We start from the raw sequence: 16,122 nt of genomic DNA, 5'->3' as shown, positions 1-16,122 counted from the left end.
ACATATATACATACATACATACATACATACATACACGCATACATCTAGGTTTTTCCCCTTTTTCTAAATAGCTCTTGTTCTTCTTTATTTCTTCTATTGTCCATGGGGAAGTGGAAAAGAATCTTTCCTCCGTAAGCCATGCGTGTCGTATGAGGCGACTAAAATGCCGGGAGCAATGGGCTGGTAACCCCTTCTCCTGTTAGACATTTACTAAAAAAGAGAAGAAGAAAAACTTTATAAAACTGGGATGCGTGGATGTAGTGCGGATGACAAGAAACAGATGATTGCTGATGTTATGAATGAAAAGAAGTTGGATGTCCTGGCCCTAAGCGAAACAAAGCTGAAGGGGGTAGGGGAGTTTCGGTGGAGGGAAATAAATGGGATTAAATCTGGAGTATCTGAGAGAGTTAGAGCAAAGGAAGGGGTAGCAGTAATGTTGAAGGATCAGTTATGGAAGGAGAAAAGAGAATATGAATGTGTAAATTCAAGAATTATGTGGATTAAAGTAAAGGTTCGATGTGAGAAGTGGGTCATAATAAGCGTGTATGCACCTGGAGAAGAGAGGAATGTAGAGGAGAGAGAGAGATTTTGGAAGATGTTAAGTGAATGTATAGGAGCCTTTGAACCAAGTGAGAGAGTAATTGTGGTAGGGGATCTGAATGCTAAAGTAGGAGAAACTTTTAGAGAGGGTGTGGTAGGTAAGTTTGGGGTGCCAGGTGTAAATGATAATGGGAGCCCTTTGATTGAACTTTGTATAGAAAGGGGTTTAGTTATAGGTAATACATATTTTAAAAAAAAGAGGATAAATAAGTATACAAGATATGATGTAGGGCGAAATGACAGTAGTTTGTTGGATTATGTATTGGTAGATAAAAGACTGTTGAGTAGACTTCAGGATGTACATGTTTATAGAGGGGCCACAGATATATCAGATCACTTTCTAGTTGTAGCCACACTGAGAGTAAAAGGTAGATGGGGTACAAGGAGAATAGAAGCATCAGGGAAGAGAGAGGTGAAGGTTTATAAACTAAAAGAGGAGGCAGTTAGGGTAAGATATAAACAGCTATTGGAGGATAGATGGGCTAATGAGAGCATAGGCAATGGGGTCGAAGAGGTATGGGGTAGGTTTAAAAATGTAGTGTTAGAGTGTTCAGCAGAAGTTTGTGGTTACAGGAAAGTGGGTGCGGGAGGGAAGAGGAGCGATTGGTGGAATGATGATGTAAAGAGAGAAGTAAGGGAGAAAAAGTTAGCATATGAGAAGTTTTTACAAAGTAGAAGTGATGCAAGGAGGGAAGAGTATATGGAGGAAAAGAGAGAGGTTAAGAGAGTGGTGAAGCAATGTAAAAAGAGAGCAAATGAGAGAGTGGGTGAGATGTTATCAACAAATTTTGTTGAAAATAAGAAAAAGTTTTGGAATGAGATTAACAAGTTAAGGAAGCCTAAAGAACAAATGGATTTGTCAGTTAAAAATAGGAGAGGAGAGTTATTAAATGGGGAGTTAGAGGTATTGGGAAGATGGAAGGAATATTTTGAGGAATTGTTAAATGTTGATGAAGATACGGAAGCTGTGATTTCGTGTATAGGGCAAGGAGGAATAACATCTTGTAGGAGTGAGGAAGAGCCAGTTGTGAGTGTGGGGGAAGTTCGTGAGGCAGTAGGTAAAATGAAAGGGGGTAAGGCAGCTGGGATTGATGGGATAAAGATAGAAATGTTAAAAGCAGGTGGGGATATAGTTTTGGAGTGGTTGGTCCTATTATTTAATAAATGTATGGAAGAGGGTAAGGTACCTAGGGATTGGCAGAGAGCATGCATAGTTCCTTTGTATAAAGGCAAAGGGGACAAAAGAGAGTGCAAAAATTATAGGGGGATAAGTCTGTTAGAGTACACCTGGTAAAGTGTATGGTAGAGTTATTATTGAAAGAATTAAGAGTAAGACGGAAAATAGGATAGCATATGAACAAGGAGGCTTTAGGAAAGGTAGGGGGTGTGTGGACCAGGTGTTTACAGTGAAACATATAAGTGAACAGTATTTAGATAAGACTAAAGAGGTCTTTGTGGCATTTATGGATTTGGAAAAGGCGTGTGACAGGGTGGATAGGGGGGCAATGTTGCAGGTGTATGGTGTAGGAGGTAGGTTACTGAAAGCAGTGAAGAATTTTTACGAGGATAGTGAGGCTCAAGTTAGAGTATGTAGGAAAGAGGGAAATTATTTCCCAGTAAAAGTAGGCCTTAGACAAGGATGTGTGATGTCTCCATGGTTGTTTAATATATTTATAGATGGGGTTGTAAGAGAAGTAAATGTGAGGGTCTTGGCAAAAGGCATGGAGTTAAAAGATAAAGAATCACACATAAAGTGGGAGTTGTCACAGTTGCTCTTTGCTGATGACACTGTGCTCTTGGGAGATTCTGAAGAGAAGTTGCAGAGATTGGTGGATGAATTTGGTAGGGTGTGCAAAAGAAGAAAATTAAAAGTGAATACAGGAAAGAGTAAGGCTATGAGGATAACAAAAAGATTAGGTGATGAAAGATTGGATATCAGATTGGAGGGAGAGAGTATGGAGGAGGTGAATGTATTCAGATATTTGGCAGTGGATGTGTCAGCGGATGGGTCTATGAAAGATGAGGTGAATCATAGAATTGATGAGGGGAAAAGGGTGAGTGGTGCACTTAGGAGTCTGTGGAGACAAAGAACTTTGTCCTTGGAGGCAAAGAGGGGAATGTATGAGAGTATAGTTTTACCAACGCTCTTATATGGGGGTGAAGCATGGGTGATGAATGTTGCAGCGAGGAGAAGGCTGGAGGCAGTGGAGATGTCATGTCTGAGGGCAATGTGTGGTGTGAATATAATGCAGAGAATTCGTAGTTTGGAAGTTAGGAGGAGGTGCGGGATTACCAAAACTGTTGTCCAGAGGGCTGAGGAAGGGTTGTTGAGGTGGTTCGGACATGTAGAGAGAATGGAGCGAAACAGAGTGACTTCAAGAGTGTATCAGTCTGTAGTGGAAGGAAGGTGGGGTAGGGGTCGGCCTAGGAAAGGTTGGAGGGAGGGGGTAAAGGAGGTTTTGTGTGCGAGGGGCTTGGACTTCCAGCAGGCATGCATGAGCGTGTTTGATAGGAGTGAATGGAGACAAATGGTTTTTAATACTTGACGTGCTGTTGGAGTGTGAGCAAAGTAACATTTATGAAGGGGTTCAGGGAAACCGGCAGGCCGGACTTGAGTCCTGGAGATGGGAAGTACAGTGCCTGCACTCTGAAGGAGGGGTGTTAATGTTGCAGTTTAAAAACTGTAGTGTAAAGTACCCTTCTGGCAAGACAGTGATGGAGTGAATGATGGTGAAAGTTTTTCTTTTTCGGGCCACCCTGCCTTGGTGGGAATCGGCCAGTGTGATAATAAAAAAAAAAAAATTAAACCTAGAAGATGATTGATCACGTTGACCCTGATCTAAACCTCCATAATCTGACACACAATCAAAACCTATTGGAAAGTAACTGCCTTTACTACACAGCATCACAAGCCAGCTAAAAGTCTGTCAGTACTTAACTACAACATCAGGTCCTTAAGCAAACACTATGATGACCTCCTGGCACTCCTTGAATCACTAAAGACACCCTTCTCCTGCATTATTCTTACTGAAACCTGGCTTAAGCAGGACACAATAGATATCTACCCTCTACCAGGATACACAGCAATCCACAACTGCAGACCATACCAAGTTGGGGGTGGTATTGCAATCTATTACTCTAACCAATTATCTTGTATTAGCACCACTTGCTTTAGTGATGAATGTGGAGAATACATTTTTGGTAATTTTACTGTAAAAAATCTTAAGACGCCTATAACAATCGGTGCCATTTACCGGATACCCCACACAAACATCCCAAATTTCAGTGAGAAATTAAAGGCACTAATAACAAACAGACAAATGAATAAGCACCACCTTCTCCTACTAGATGATCAGCCTGTAACTGATTTCATCAACAATATGAACAACACACTTCTCATACCAACAATAACTAAACCAACCAGGCACACTGAAACAAGTGCAACCATAATAGACCACATATGGACCAATATACTAGCCCCCCTTAAATCAGGGATAATCACAGATAGCACTACAGACCACTACCCTACCTTCCTCTTGACAAACATTAGTAAACCACCACTTGAATACAACAAAGTTTCATTTAGACTCCATGATGAGGCCTCAATAAGGAAGTTCACAGCTGACCTAGAGACTGTTGACTGGCCTACAGAATTCTCCAAGGCCAATGGTATTGATGACTGGACAGACATTTTTCTTAACAAATTACAGTGGACCCCCGCATAACGATATTAATCCGTTCCTGAGAGCTCATTGTTATGCGAAATTATCGTTATGCGAATGAATTTTCCCCATAAGAAATGATGGAAATCAAATTAATCCGTGCAAGACACCCCAAAGTATGAAAAAAAAAAATTTGCCACATGAAATATTAATTTTAATACACACAAACTGAAAAAGGCATGCACAGTTACATGACACTTACCTTTATTGAAGATCTCGTGATGATTGATGGGATGGGAGGAGGAGAGAGTCTTAGTGTTTAGAAGGGGAATCAGGTGTCAAGTCCTTTTCTGGGGTTACTTCCCTTCTTCTTTTAATGCCACTAGGACCAGCTTCAGAGTCACTGGACTTCTGTCGCACAACATATCTGTCCATAGTGGCCTGTACCTCTCGTTCCTTTATGACTTCCCTAAAGTGTTTCACAACAGTGTCAGTGTAATAGTCACCAGCACGACTTGCAATAGCTGTGTTAGGGTGATTGTCATCAAAAAAGGTTTGCACTTTAAGCCACATTCCACACATTTCCTTAATCTTTGAAGTAGGCAACTTCTTCAATTTCTCTCTCCCCTCCTCCGAACCAGTTTCCTCAGGTCTGGCCTCTTGCTGTTGAAGTTGATCTAGCAGCTCATCAGTGGTTAGTTCTTCATTGTCCTCCTCCACCAACTCTTCCACATCATCCCCACTAAACTCCAACCCTGAGGACTTTCCCAATGCCACAATGGATTCCTCAACTGGCATACTCCTCTCAGGGTTAGCCTGAAACCCTTCAAAATCCCTTTGGTCTACACATTCTGGCCACAGTTTCTTCCAAGCAGAGTTCAAGGTCCTCTTAGTCACTCCCTCCCAAGCCTTACCTATAAGGTTTACACAATTGAGGATATTAAAGTGCTCTCTCCAAAACTTTCTTAGAGTCAATTGAGTTTCTGAGGTCACTACAAAGCACCTTTCAAACAGAGCTTTTGTGTACAGTTTTTTGAAGTTTGCAATAACCTGCTGGTCCATGGGCTGCAGGAGAGGAGTGGTATTAGGAGGCAAAAACTTCACCTTAATGAAGCTCATGTCCCCATAAAGTCGCTCTGCCATGTCTGTAGGATGACCAGGGGCATTGTCTAACACCAGGAGGCACTTAAGGTCTAATTTCTTTTCAGTTAAGTAATCTTTCACATTGGGGGCAAATGCATGGTGTAACCAGTCATAGAAAAAGTCCCCAGTGACCCATGCCTTACTGTTTGCCCTCCACAGCACACACAAATTAGCCTTGAGGATATTCTTTTGTCTGAACGCTCTGGGAGTTTCTGAGTGATACACTAATAAAGGCTTCACTTTGCAATCACCAGTAGCATTGAAACACATCAACAGAGTAAGCCTGTCTTTCATAGGCTTATGTCCTGGGAGTGCCTTTTCCTCCTGAGTAATGTAGGTCCTGCTTGGCATTTTCTTCCAAAACAGGCCTGTTTCATCACAATTAAACACTTGTTCAGGTTTCAGTCCTTCACTGTCTATGTACTCCTTGAATTCCTGTACGTATTTTTCAGCTGCTTTGTGGTCCGAACTGGCAGCCTCACCATGCCTTATCACACTATGTATGCCACTATGCTTCTTAAATCTCTCAAACCAACCTTTGCTGGCCTTAAATTCACTCACATCATCACTAGTTGCAGGCATTTTTTTAATTAAATCCTCATGCAACTTCCTAGCCTTTTCACTTATGATCACTTGAGAGATGCTATCTCCTGCTATATGTTTTTCATTTATCCATACCAATAAGAGTCTCTCAACATCTTCCATCACTTGCGATCTCTGTTTCGAAAACACAGTTGAACCTTTGGCAAGAACAGCTTCCTTGATTGCCGTTTTGTTGCCCACAATAGTAGCGATGGTTGATTGGGGTTTATTATACAACCTGGCCAGCTCGGAGACACGAACTCCACTTTCACACTTAGCAATGATCTGTTTCTTCATCTCTCTAGTAATTCTCACCCTTATTGCTGTAGGGTTGGCACTAGAAGCTTTCTTGGGGCCCATGGTCACTTATTTTGCAGATAAAATCACCAAAAACACTGTAATAATACGAAATGTTTCGATTGTATGCTTGGATGTTACCGCGGAGGCTGGCTGGTAAACAATGCCACCGGCGGAACATGTGAGGCTGGCTCTGGCCGCACATAAGACACGTCTCGGACGAACAGCGTTGAGCGGGTTTTTTTTAGAGGTATGCGAGGCAAAATCTTAGCGATAAAATGTATCGGTATTCGGATTTAATGTTATGTGATGCCAACGGTATGCGGGGGTTCACTGTACTTAGACTATACAACAAACATTGTCCTATGAAAACGAAGCGGATCACAAACAAACGGCTTGGTTGCCCATGGCTAACCAGCACCATTCTGAAATCCATTGACAAGAAACACCAATATGAAAAGCAATATAGAAAGGGCTTAATACACAAAGATATTCTTAAACACTATTCATCAGTCCTCACCAAAGTAATAAAGAAAGCCAAACAACTATACTACTACAGTAGATTCACTGACACAAGAGGAGATATAAAAAAGACCTGGAAAACACTCTCAAATTCTAGGGACCCACAAACTGAAAAAAAAACAAGAATATTGTCCTAACTGAACCTAATGAAACACCACTGCAACCCACTGACACAGCTAACGAGTCACTAGAAACTAGCACCTTCCCGAAACTACTCAAGACATCAAGGGTTACACCAATACATAAAGGTGGTGACCCTACAGATTTAAATGACTATAGGCCAATATCAAACTTACCATTGCTATCCAAAATCTTTGAGAAACTCTTGCACAGGAGACTATATTCATTTATAACGGCACAAAACATACCCAACCCCTGCCAATTTGGATTCAGGAAAAATAAAAGCACTAATGATGCAATCATAAAAATGCTAGATCTGCTTTACACAGCATTGGAAAATAAGGAATATCCACTAGGAATTTTTATAGACCTAAGAAAAGCTTTTGACACAGTAGACCACGGCATCCTACTCCACAAACTTGACCATTATGGTATAAGAGGCCATGCGCTTGCATATTTCAAATCTTACCTTACTAATAGGTATCAGTATGTCACCATTAAAGACACAGCATCAACAACACAGCCACTTGATACTGGAGTTCCGCAGGGAAGTGTCCTTGGTCCCCTGCTCTTCCTCATATACATCAATGATCTTCCAAACTTATCTCAACTCCTGAACCCCATTCTCTTTGCTGACGACATGACTTATGTCATCTCTCACCCTAATCTTGCCACCCTCAACACCATTGTTAATGAGGATCTAATCAAAATATCGACTTGGATGACAGCCAATAAACTTACACTTAACGCTGACAAAACCTACTACATTATGTTTGGTAGCAGAGCAGGAGATGCGCAAATTAACATTAAGATCGACAACACTCTAATTGCCATGCATAATGAGGGCAAATTCCTAGGCCTATACCTCGACAACAACCTGAACTTCAGCACCCATATCCAACACACAACCAAAAAAGTATCCAAAACGGTTAGGATCCTCTCCAAGATACGATACTACGTGCCGCAAACTGCCCTTCTCACACTATACCATTCACTTATATATCCATACCTCACCTATGCTGTCTGTGCTTGGGGTTCAACTGCAGCAACACACCTAAAGCCAATAATAACCCAACAAAAAGTCGCAGTAAGAATAATCACTAAATCCCATCCCTGGCAACACCTCCCCCCCACTCTTCATAGATCTAAACTTACTCCCTGTTCAGTATATCCACACTTACTACTGTGCAATCTACATCTACAGGACCTTAAATTCCAATATTAACCTTGACCTAAAATGCTTTCTTGATAGTTGTGACAGAACCCACAGGCACAACACCAGACACAAACATCTCTATGACATTCCCCGTGTCCGACTAAACTTTACAAAAATTCAACGTATGTCAAAGGCCCTAAAATCTGGAACACCCTACCTGAAAATTCTAAAACTGCAGACACATTCATCACCTTCAAAACTACCATCAGAAAACATCTTATCTCCCTGATACACCCTGTCAACTAATTATACGAACACCACCTGGTGGTTCACACTTACACTCACTCACCCATTTGACCATACACAGAAATATCAATCTCAATCTCAAAATAATGAATCTTAACTAGTCATAAGTTGGCCTGTGATACTCCAATACTGAAACTATGTATAGTGCCAAAACAAAAGCATTCACATTGCTAAACTCACAAACTAGTATTTAGTCACTTAGCCATAATACCAACTTACCTCATAATTTTGTAATATTTTAAACTTAAGATTTGATCTAAGTCTGCCCGAAATGCCTAGCCATGCTAGGTGTTCTAGTGGTACACTGTAATTATTATTTTACTACATGTAAACCACACAATAACCAAATTCTGTAAACTCAGCATTGTAATCCTTATAGAGAATAAACTTTGAATTTGAATGCAAAAAAAAAAACCAACTTGAAAAATAAAGAAAAACATTGCAATATCAGAGTAACACTAGTTCTGATTTGACCTTGAGTACAGGTACCATCTGAGTGAATCTGATTTTACATTTCCTTACCTGGAGTTCACCTGGAGAGAGTTCCGGGGGTCAACGCCCCCGCGGCCCGGTCTGTGACCAGGCCTTCAATCCTGCAAAATCATCTATCACATCATCAAAATCAATAGTTTTCCCTATATAGGCCTATTTGTAATCTGTTTTCATGTAATAGGTTATACAGAAATGAAGGATTCTTCTCTTATGATGGTGCAACACTGTTTTGGGCATTAGTGTCACCTTTACAGGCTCTAATGTGTCACTCCCTAAATGGTGTCACCTGGGGCACCTCCCCCTCCCCCTCCTTATGATGCCACTGTCCATAGGTGCTGCAAAGCTGCAGTCAATCCCCCCCCCCCCCCAGATGCTCACTGCCAGACATATGACTTCATCAACCTTACACTAAAATAATTTGCAACTGACAAATATAGGAAAAATCTGTTATATGTTGTTTTCAATGTATTTATAAGTGATGTTTTTTTTTTGTTGTTGTTGAAACAAAAAATGTTTAAAAATAGAAATTTGTATAGGTATTACTGGCATCACAAGCTGCCACTGCTCTGAACTAACAGGATGATTGGTAAATCTTACAATTTTCTACTGAAGTAAGTATTCACTTGCCTCTCCTATCTTTTTCTCACTAGAATATTTTCTTATAGTATTTATTTCCAATGTAGCAGGCATTATCTGAGCCTGGGACTGGGACATGGAAGGGCAATGTAGCAGGCATTATCTGAGCCTAGGACTGGGACATGGAAGGGCAATGTAGCAGGCATTATCTGAGCCTGGGACTGGGACATGGAAGGGCAATGTAGCAGGCATTATCTGAGCCTGGGACTGGGACATGGAAGGGCAATGTAGCAGGCATTATCTGAGCCTAGGACTGGGACATGGAAGGGCAATGTAGCAGGCATTATCTGAGCCTGGGACTGGGACATGGAAGGGCAATGTAGCAGGCATTATCTGAGCCTGGGACTGGGACATGGAAGGGCAATGTAGCAGGCATTATCTGAGCCTAGGACTGGGACATGGAAGGGCAATGTAGCAGGCATTATCTGAGCCTGGGACTGGGACATGGAAGGGCAATGTAGCAGGCATTATCTGAGCCTGGGACTGGGACATGTAAGGGCAATGTAACAGGCATTATCTGAGCCTGGGACTGGGACATGGAAGGGCATTGATTCCTGTGACTATTTACAGATATTTTTAAGCAGAGAAAACTTAATGTAGAATAAAAGAGCTACATTGTCACTTAGTGAGGAAAGTGGAACTGAAGTATGTGAGGAAAGTAGCAGTAGTTATTTGCTGTAGAATGTAAAAGTAATACATGAATTGTTTAGTCAGGAGGAACATAGGAGAATATTGGTGATTTTTAAGATAACCTTTAGAGACTGAAAAAAGTATCAACAAGAATTTGACTAATCTCATTCTTTTCTGTTGATAGCAGTTTGGTTCAATAATTGTGATTCTTCCCTCCTTGTCAATGTATCTCCATCTCATCCCCTCATCAGCTTATATAAATGACCCTTTGGGAGTTTTTAGTTTACACCACAATTACATTAATTTTGTTTTTCCTGCAGAAGTACAAGTCACAAGCTGCAGGAGCTTCCTCACAGAGTACACCTCAAGCAGCAACTCCAGTTTCAGAGAGTACACCTCAAGCAGCAACTCCAGTCTCAGAGAGTACACCTCAAGCAGCAACTCCAGTTGATGATGATAAAAAGCGGAAAAGAGAGGAGGTCATTGAGGAATCTCCTGTTGAGAAGAAACCAAAGGGTTCAGGACTTAAGAAATTGGCTGCTTTTGTCTTTAGTAAAGAATCCTAACCAGAGATAGTGATAAATAAAGATTCTTTATATATTTCTGAGTTCAGGTGTATATTTTAGTGTATAATTTTTTTTTTTTTTTTTTTATGATAATTATTTGTCTTAATCTTTTTCATATGTTTATAAACTTACCACTGTAAATAGTATTTTATTTAATTCTTTAAAAAAGTTTTAACTAGATCACCTACTGCCATCATGGCCATTTGTACAAGGGGAACCCCATGAGCAGTGGCAGCTCGTAACACCAGTAATACCTATACAGTGGAACCTCTGCTTGCGACCGCATCCACATGCGAGTTATTCCAAATACAGTGGTCCCTCGATAATCGTAGGGCTCGAGAGTCGTAGATTTCGGAAATCATAGCGATATTTTCGTATAAACATGGGCTCGCTAATCGTAGATTGACTCGCGAATAGTAGTTCATCCGGGACAGGTACACACAGCCCCGAGCCGCCTCACACTCCTTTCCCAGCCAGTGTTCCATTGTTTATCAGTGAGTGAGGATGATCCCACGAGTTCATACGATACATTTCATAATATTCCATTTGTTTTAGTATTTGCAACTGCTAAATAAGTCACCATGGCTCCAAAGAAAGCTTCTAGTGCCAGCCCTTTGGTAAAGAATGTGAGAAACACACATAATTTAAGAAAAAGTTTGTAGAAAAATATGAAGATGGTGGTGGTAGAGTGGAAGCAGTATGATAGTGGTTGATGGTGGTAGTTGTAATAGTGGTAATAGTTGTAATACTGGTTCTTATGTTATTGAGGCTAGGACTTTGGGTAGTTTCAAATTTAGGTTGGATAAATATATGAGTGAGAGGGGTTGGATTTGAGTGGGACTTGCAAATGAGTGGATAGAGTTGTAAGAACATAAGAAAGGAGGAACACTGCAGCAGGCCTGTTGGCCCATACTAGGCAGGTCCTTTACAATTCATCCCACTAACAAAACATTTGCCTAACCCAACTTTTAATGCTACCCAAGAAATAAGCTCTGATGTGCAAGTCCCACTCAAATCCAACCCCTCTCACTCATGTATTTATCCAACCTAAATTTGAAACTACCCAAAGTCCTAGCCTCAATAACCCAACTAGGTAGACTGTTCCACTCATCAACTACCCTATTTCCAAACCAATACTTTCCTATGTCCTTTCTAAATCTAAACTTGTGTAATTTAAATCCATTACTGCGGGTTCTCTCTTGGAGAGATATCCTCAAGACCTTATTAATATCCCCTTTATTAATACCTATCTTCCACTTATACACTTCGATCAGGTCTCCCCTCATTCTTCGTCTAACAAGTGAATGCAATTTAAGACTCTTCAATCTTTCTTCATAGGGAAGATTTCTAATGCTATGTATTAATTTAGTCATTCTATGCTGAATGTTTTCTAACGAATTTATGTCCATTCTGTAATATGGAGACCAGAATTGAGCTGCATAATCTAGGTGAGGCCTTACTAATGATGTATAAAGCTGCAGTATGACCTCTGGTCTTCTGTTGCTTACACTTCTTGATATAAATCCCAGTAATCTATTTGCCTTATTACGTACGCTTAGGCATTGCTGTCTTGGTTTAAGGTTGCTGCTCACCAGGACCCCCAAGTCCTTTTCGCAATCTGTATGGCTAAGTTCTACATCATTTAACTTATAAGTGCTAGGGTTATGGACACTCCCGAGCTTCAGAACCTTGCATTTATCTACATTGAACTGCATCTGCCGCTTTTCTGACCAAGAATAGAGTTTGTTTAAATCCTCCTGAAGTTCCCTAACATCTATGTTTGAATCAATTATCCTACCTATCTTTGTGTCATCGGCGAATTTGCTCATATCACTAGTAATTCCCTCATCAAGATCATTGATATATACAGTGGTCCCTCACTTTTCGTAGTTCTCGGCAATCATAGATTTCGGAAATCATAGGGATATTTTCGTATAAAAAGAGAGCAAATGAGAGAGTGGGTGAGCTGTTATCAACAAATTTTGTTGAAAATAAGAAAAAGTTTTGGAGTGAGATTAACAAGTTAAGGAAGCCTAGAGAACAAATGGATTTGTCAGTTAAAAATAGGAGAGGAGAGTTATTAAATGGAGAGTTAGAGGTATTGGGAAGATGGAGGGAATATTTTGAGGAATTGTTAAATGTTGATGAAGATAGGGAAGCTGTGATTTCGTGTATAGGGCAAGGAGGAATAACATCTTGTAGGAGTGAGGAAGAGCCAGTTGTGAGTGTGGGGGAAGTTCGTGAGGCAGTAGGTAAAATGAAAGGGGGTAAGGCAGCCGGGATTGATGGGATAAAGATAGAAATGTTAAAAGCAGGTGGGGATATAGTTTTGGAGTGGTTGGTGCAATTATTTAATAAATGTATGGAAGAGGGTAAGGTACCTAGGGATTGGCAGAGAGCATGCATAGTTCCTTTGTATAAAGGCAAAGGGGATAAAAGAGAGTGCAAAAATTATAGGGGGATAAGTCTGTTGAGTGTACCTGGTAAAGTGTATGGTAGAGTTATAATTGAAAGAATTAAGAGTAAGACGGAGAATAGGATAGCAGATGAACAAGGAGGCTTTAGGAAAGGTAGGGGGTGTGTGGACCAGGTGTTTACAGTGAAACATATAAGTGAACAGTATTTAGATAAGGCTAAAGAGGTCTTTGTGGCATTTATGGATTTGGAAAAGGCGTATGACAGGGTGGATAGGGGGGCAATGTGGCAGATGTTGCAAGTGTATGGTGTAGGAGGTAGGTTACTGAAAGCAGTGAAGAGTTTTACGAGGATAGTGAGGCTCAAGTTAGAGTATGTAGAAAAGAGGGAAATTTTTTCCCAGTAAAAGTAGGCCTTAGACAAGGATGTGTGATGTCACCGTGGTTGTTTAATATATTTATAGATGGGGTTGTAAGAGAAGTAAATGCGAGGGTCTTGGCAAGAGGCGTGGAGTTAAAAGATAAAGAATCACACACAGGGTGGGAGTTGTCACAGCTGCTCTTTGCTGATGACACTGTGCTCTTGGGAGACTCTGAAGAGAAGCTGCAGAGATTGGTGGATGAATTTGGTAGGGTGTGCAAAAGAAGAAAATTAAAGGTGAATACAGGAAAGAGTAAGGTTATGAGGATAACAAAAAGATTAGGTGATGAAAGATTGAATATCAGATTGGAGGGAGAGAGTATGGAGGAGGTGAACGTATTCAGATATTTGGGAGTGGACGTGTCAGCGGATGGGTCTATGAAAGATGAGGTGAATCATAGAATTGATGAGGGAAAAAGAGTGAGTGGTGCACTTAGGAGTCTGTGGAGACAGAGAACTTTGTCCTTGGAGGCAAAGAGGGGAATGTATGAGAGTATAGTTTTACCAACGCTCTTATATGGGTGTGAAGCATGGGTGATGAATGTTGCAGCGAGGAGAAGGCTGGAGGCAGTGGAGATGTCATGTCTGAGGGCAATGTGTGGTGTGAATATAATGCAGAGAATTCGTAGTTTGGAAGTTAGGAGGAGGTGCGGGATTACCAAAACTGTTGTCCAGAGGGCTAAGGAAGGGTTGTTGAGGTGGTTCGGACATGTAGAGAGAATGGAGCGAAACAGAATAACTTCAAGAGTGTATCAGTCTGTAGTGGAAGGAAGGCGGGGTAGGGGTCGGCCTAGGAAGGGTTGGAGGGAGGGGGTAAAGGAGGTTTTGTGTGCGAGGGGCTTGGACTTCCAGCAGGCATGCGTGAGCGTGTTTGATAGGAGTGAATGGAGACAAATGGTTTTTAATACTTGACGTGCTGTTGGAGTGTGAGCAAAGTAACATTTATGAAGGGATTCAGGGAAACCGGCAGGCCGGACTTGAGTCCTGGAGATGGGAAGTACAGTGCCTGCACTCTGAAGGAGGGGTGTTAATGTTGCAGTTTAAAAACTGTAGTGTAAAGCACCCTTCTGGCAAGACAGTGATGGAGTGAATGATGGTGAAAGTTTTTCTTTTTCGGGCCACCCTGCCTTGGTGGGAATCGGCCAGTGTGATAATAAAAAAAAAATAAAAAAATTTTCGTATAAACATGGGCTCGCTTTTCATAGGTTGACTCGCTAGTAGTAGTTCGTCTGGGACGCGTACCCACGGCGTGAGCCGGGGCGGCAGCCAGTCTGGCATTGTTTACCAGTGAGCGAAGGTCCCCTCACGTGCTCCAGCGAAATATTTCATAATATTCCATTTATTTTAGTGCTTGCAAGTACTAAATAAGCTACTATGGCTCTAAAGAAAGCTCCTAGTGCCAAGCCTGTGATAAAGAAGGTGAAAAATACGATTGAATTTAAGAAAAACATCATCGAACAATATGAAAGTGGTACAAGTTGGCCGAACTGGCCAGGATGTATAAGAAACCCTACACAACCATATGTTCCATAGTGGCCAAGAAAAAGGAAATCAAGGACGCTGTTGTTGCAAAGGGGGTAACTTCTTCTTCTTCTTTCAACGTACCAGGCGTATCCCACTGAGGTGGGGTGGCCCAAAAGAAAAAACTGAAGTTTCTCCTTTTAAATTTAGTAATATATACAGGAGAAGGGGTTACTAGCCCCTTGCTCCCGGCATTTTAGTCGCCTCTTACGACACGCATGGCTTACAGAGGAAGAATTCTGTTCCACTTCCCCATGGAGATAAGAGGAAATAAACAAGAACAAGAATTAGAAAGAAAATAGAAGAAAACCCAGAGGGGTGTGTATATATATGCTTGTACATGTATGTGTAGTGTGACCTAAGTGTAAGTAGAAGTAGCAAGACTTACCTATAATCTTGCATATTTATGAGACAGACAAAAGACACCAGCAATCCTACCATCATGTAAAATAATTACAGGCTTTCGTTTTACACTCACTTGGCAGGACGGTAGTACCTCCCTGGGCGGTTGCTGTCTACCAACCTACTACCTACAAGGGGGTAACTATGCTGACAAAAATGAGATCACCAGTACTCGAAGAGGTTGAGAAGTTATTATTGGTGTGGATAAAGGAGAAACAATTAGCAGGAGATACTCTTATGACTTCGATTATTTGTGAAAAGGCTAGGTAGTTGCACAATGATCTGGTAAAGAAATAGTGGTGATGTGAGTGAATTTAAGGCCAGCAAAGGTTGGTTTGAGAGATTTAAGAACCGTGCTGGCATACACAGTGTGGTAAGGCATGGTGAGGCTGCCAGTTCGGACCACAAGGCGGCTGAAAAATATTTTATTATTTTATTATCACACTGGCCGATTCCCACCAAGGCAGGGTGGCCCGAAAAATATGTGGCTGAAAAATATGTGCATGAATTCCAGGAGTACATAAACAGTGAAGGACTGAAACCTGAACAAATGTTCAATTGAGAAGAAACAGGCCTCTTTTGGAAGAAAATGCCAAAGAGTACCTTCATTACACAGGAGGAAAAGGCAATGCCATGACACAAGCCTATGAAA

The 16,122-nt window shown here is 41.2% G+C and overlaps 1 protein-coding gene across 1 annotated transcript in view; it reads left to right on the top strand.

The window, feature by feature from the left end:
• Positions 1 to 10,853, top strand: part of Ctf4 (Chromosome transmission fidelity 4) — a 242,784-nt gene extending 231,931 nt beyond the window's left edge. Inside the window, 1 exon segment of the mRNA XM_070098498.1 lies at positions 10,467 to 10,853. Coding sequence (XP_069954599.1) covers positions 10,467 to 10,712 — 246 coding nt within the window. The 3' untranslated portion in view covers positions 10,713 to 10,853.
• Positions 10,854 to 16,122: the final 5,269 nt, after the last annotated feature.

The sequence above is a fragment of the Cherax quadricarinatus genome, chromosome 62 (genome assembly GCF_038502225.1).
Source record: "Cherax quadricarinatus isolate ZL_2023a chromosome 62, ASM3850222v1, whole genome shotgun sequence".
NCBI classification, from domain to species: Eukaryota; Metazoa; Arthropoda; class Malacostraca; order Decapoda; family Parastacidae; genus Cherax; species Cherax quadricarinatus.
This window is presented reverse-complemented; position numbering and strand designations above follow the sequence as displayed.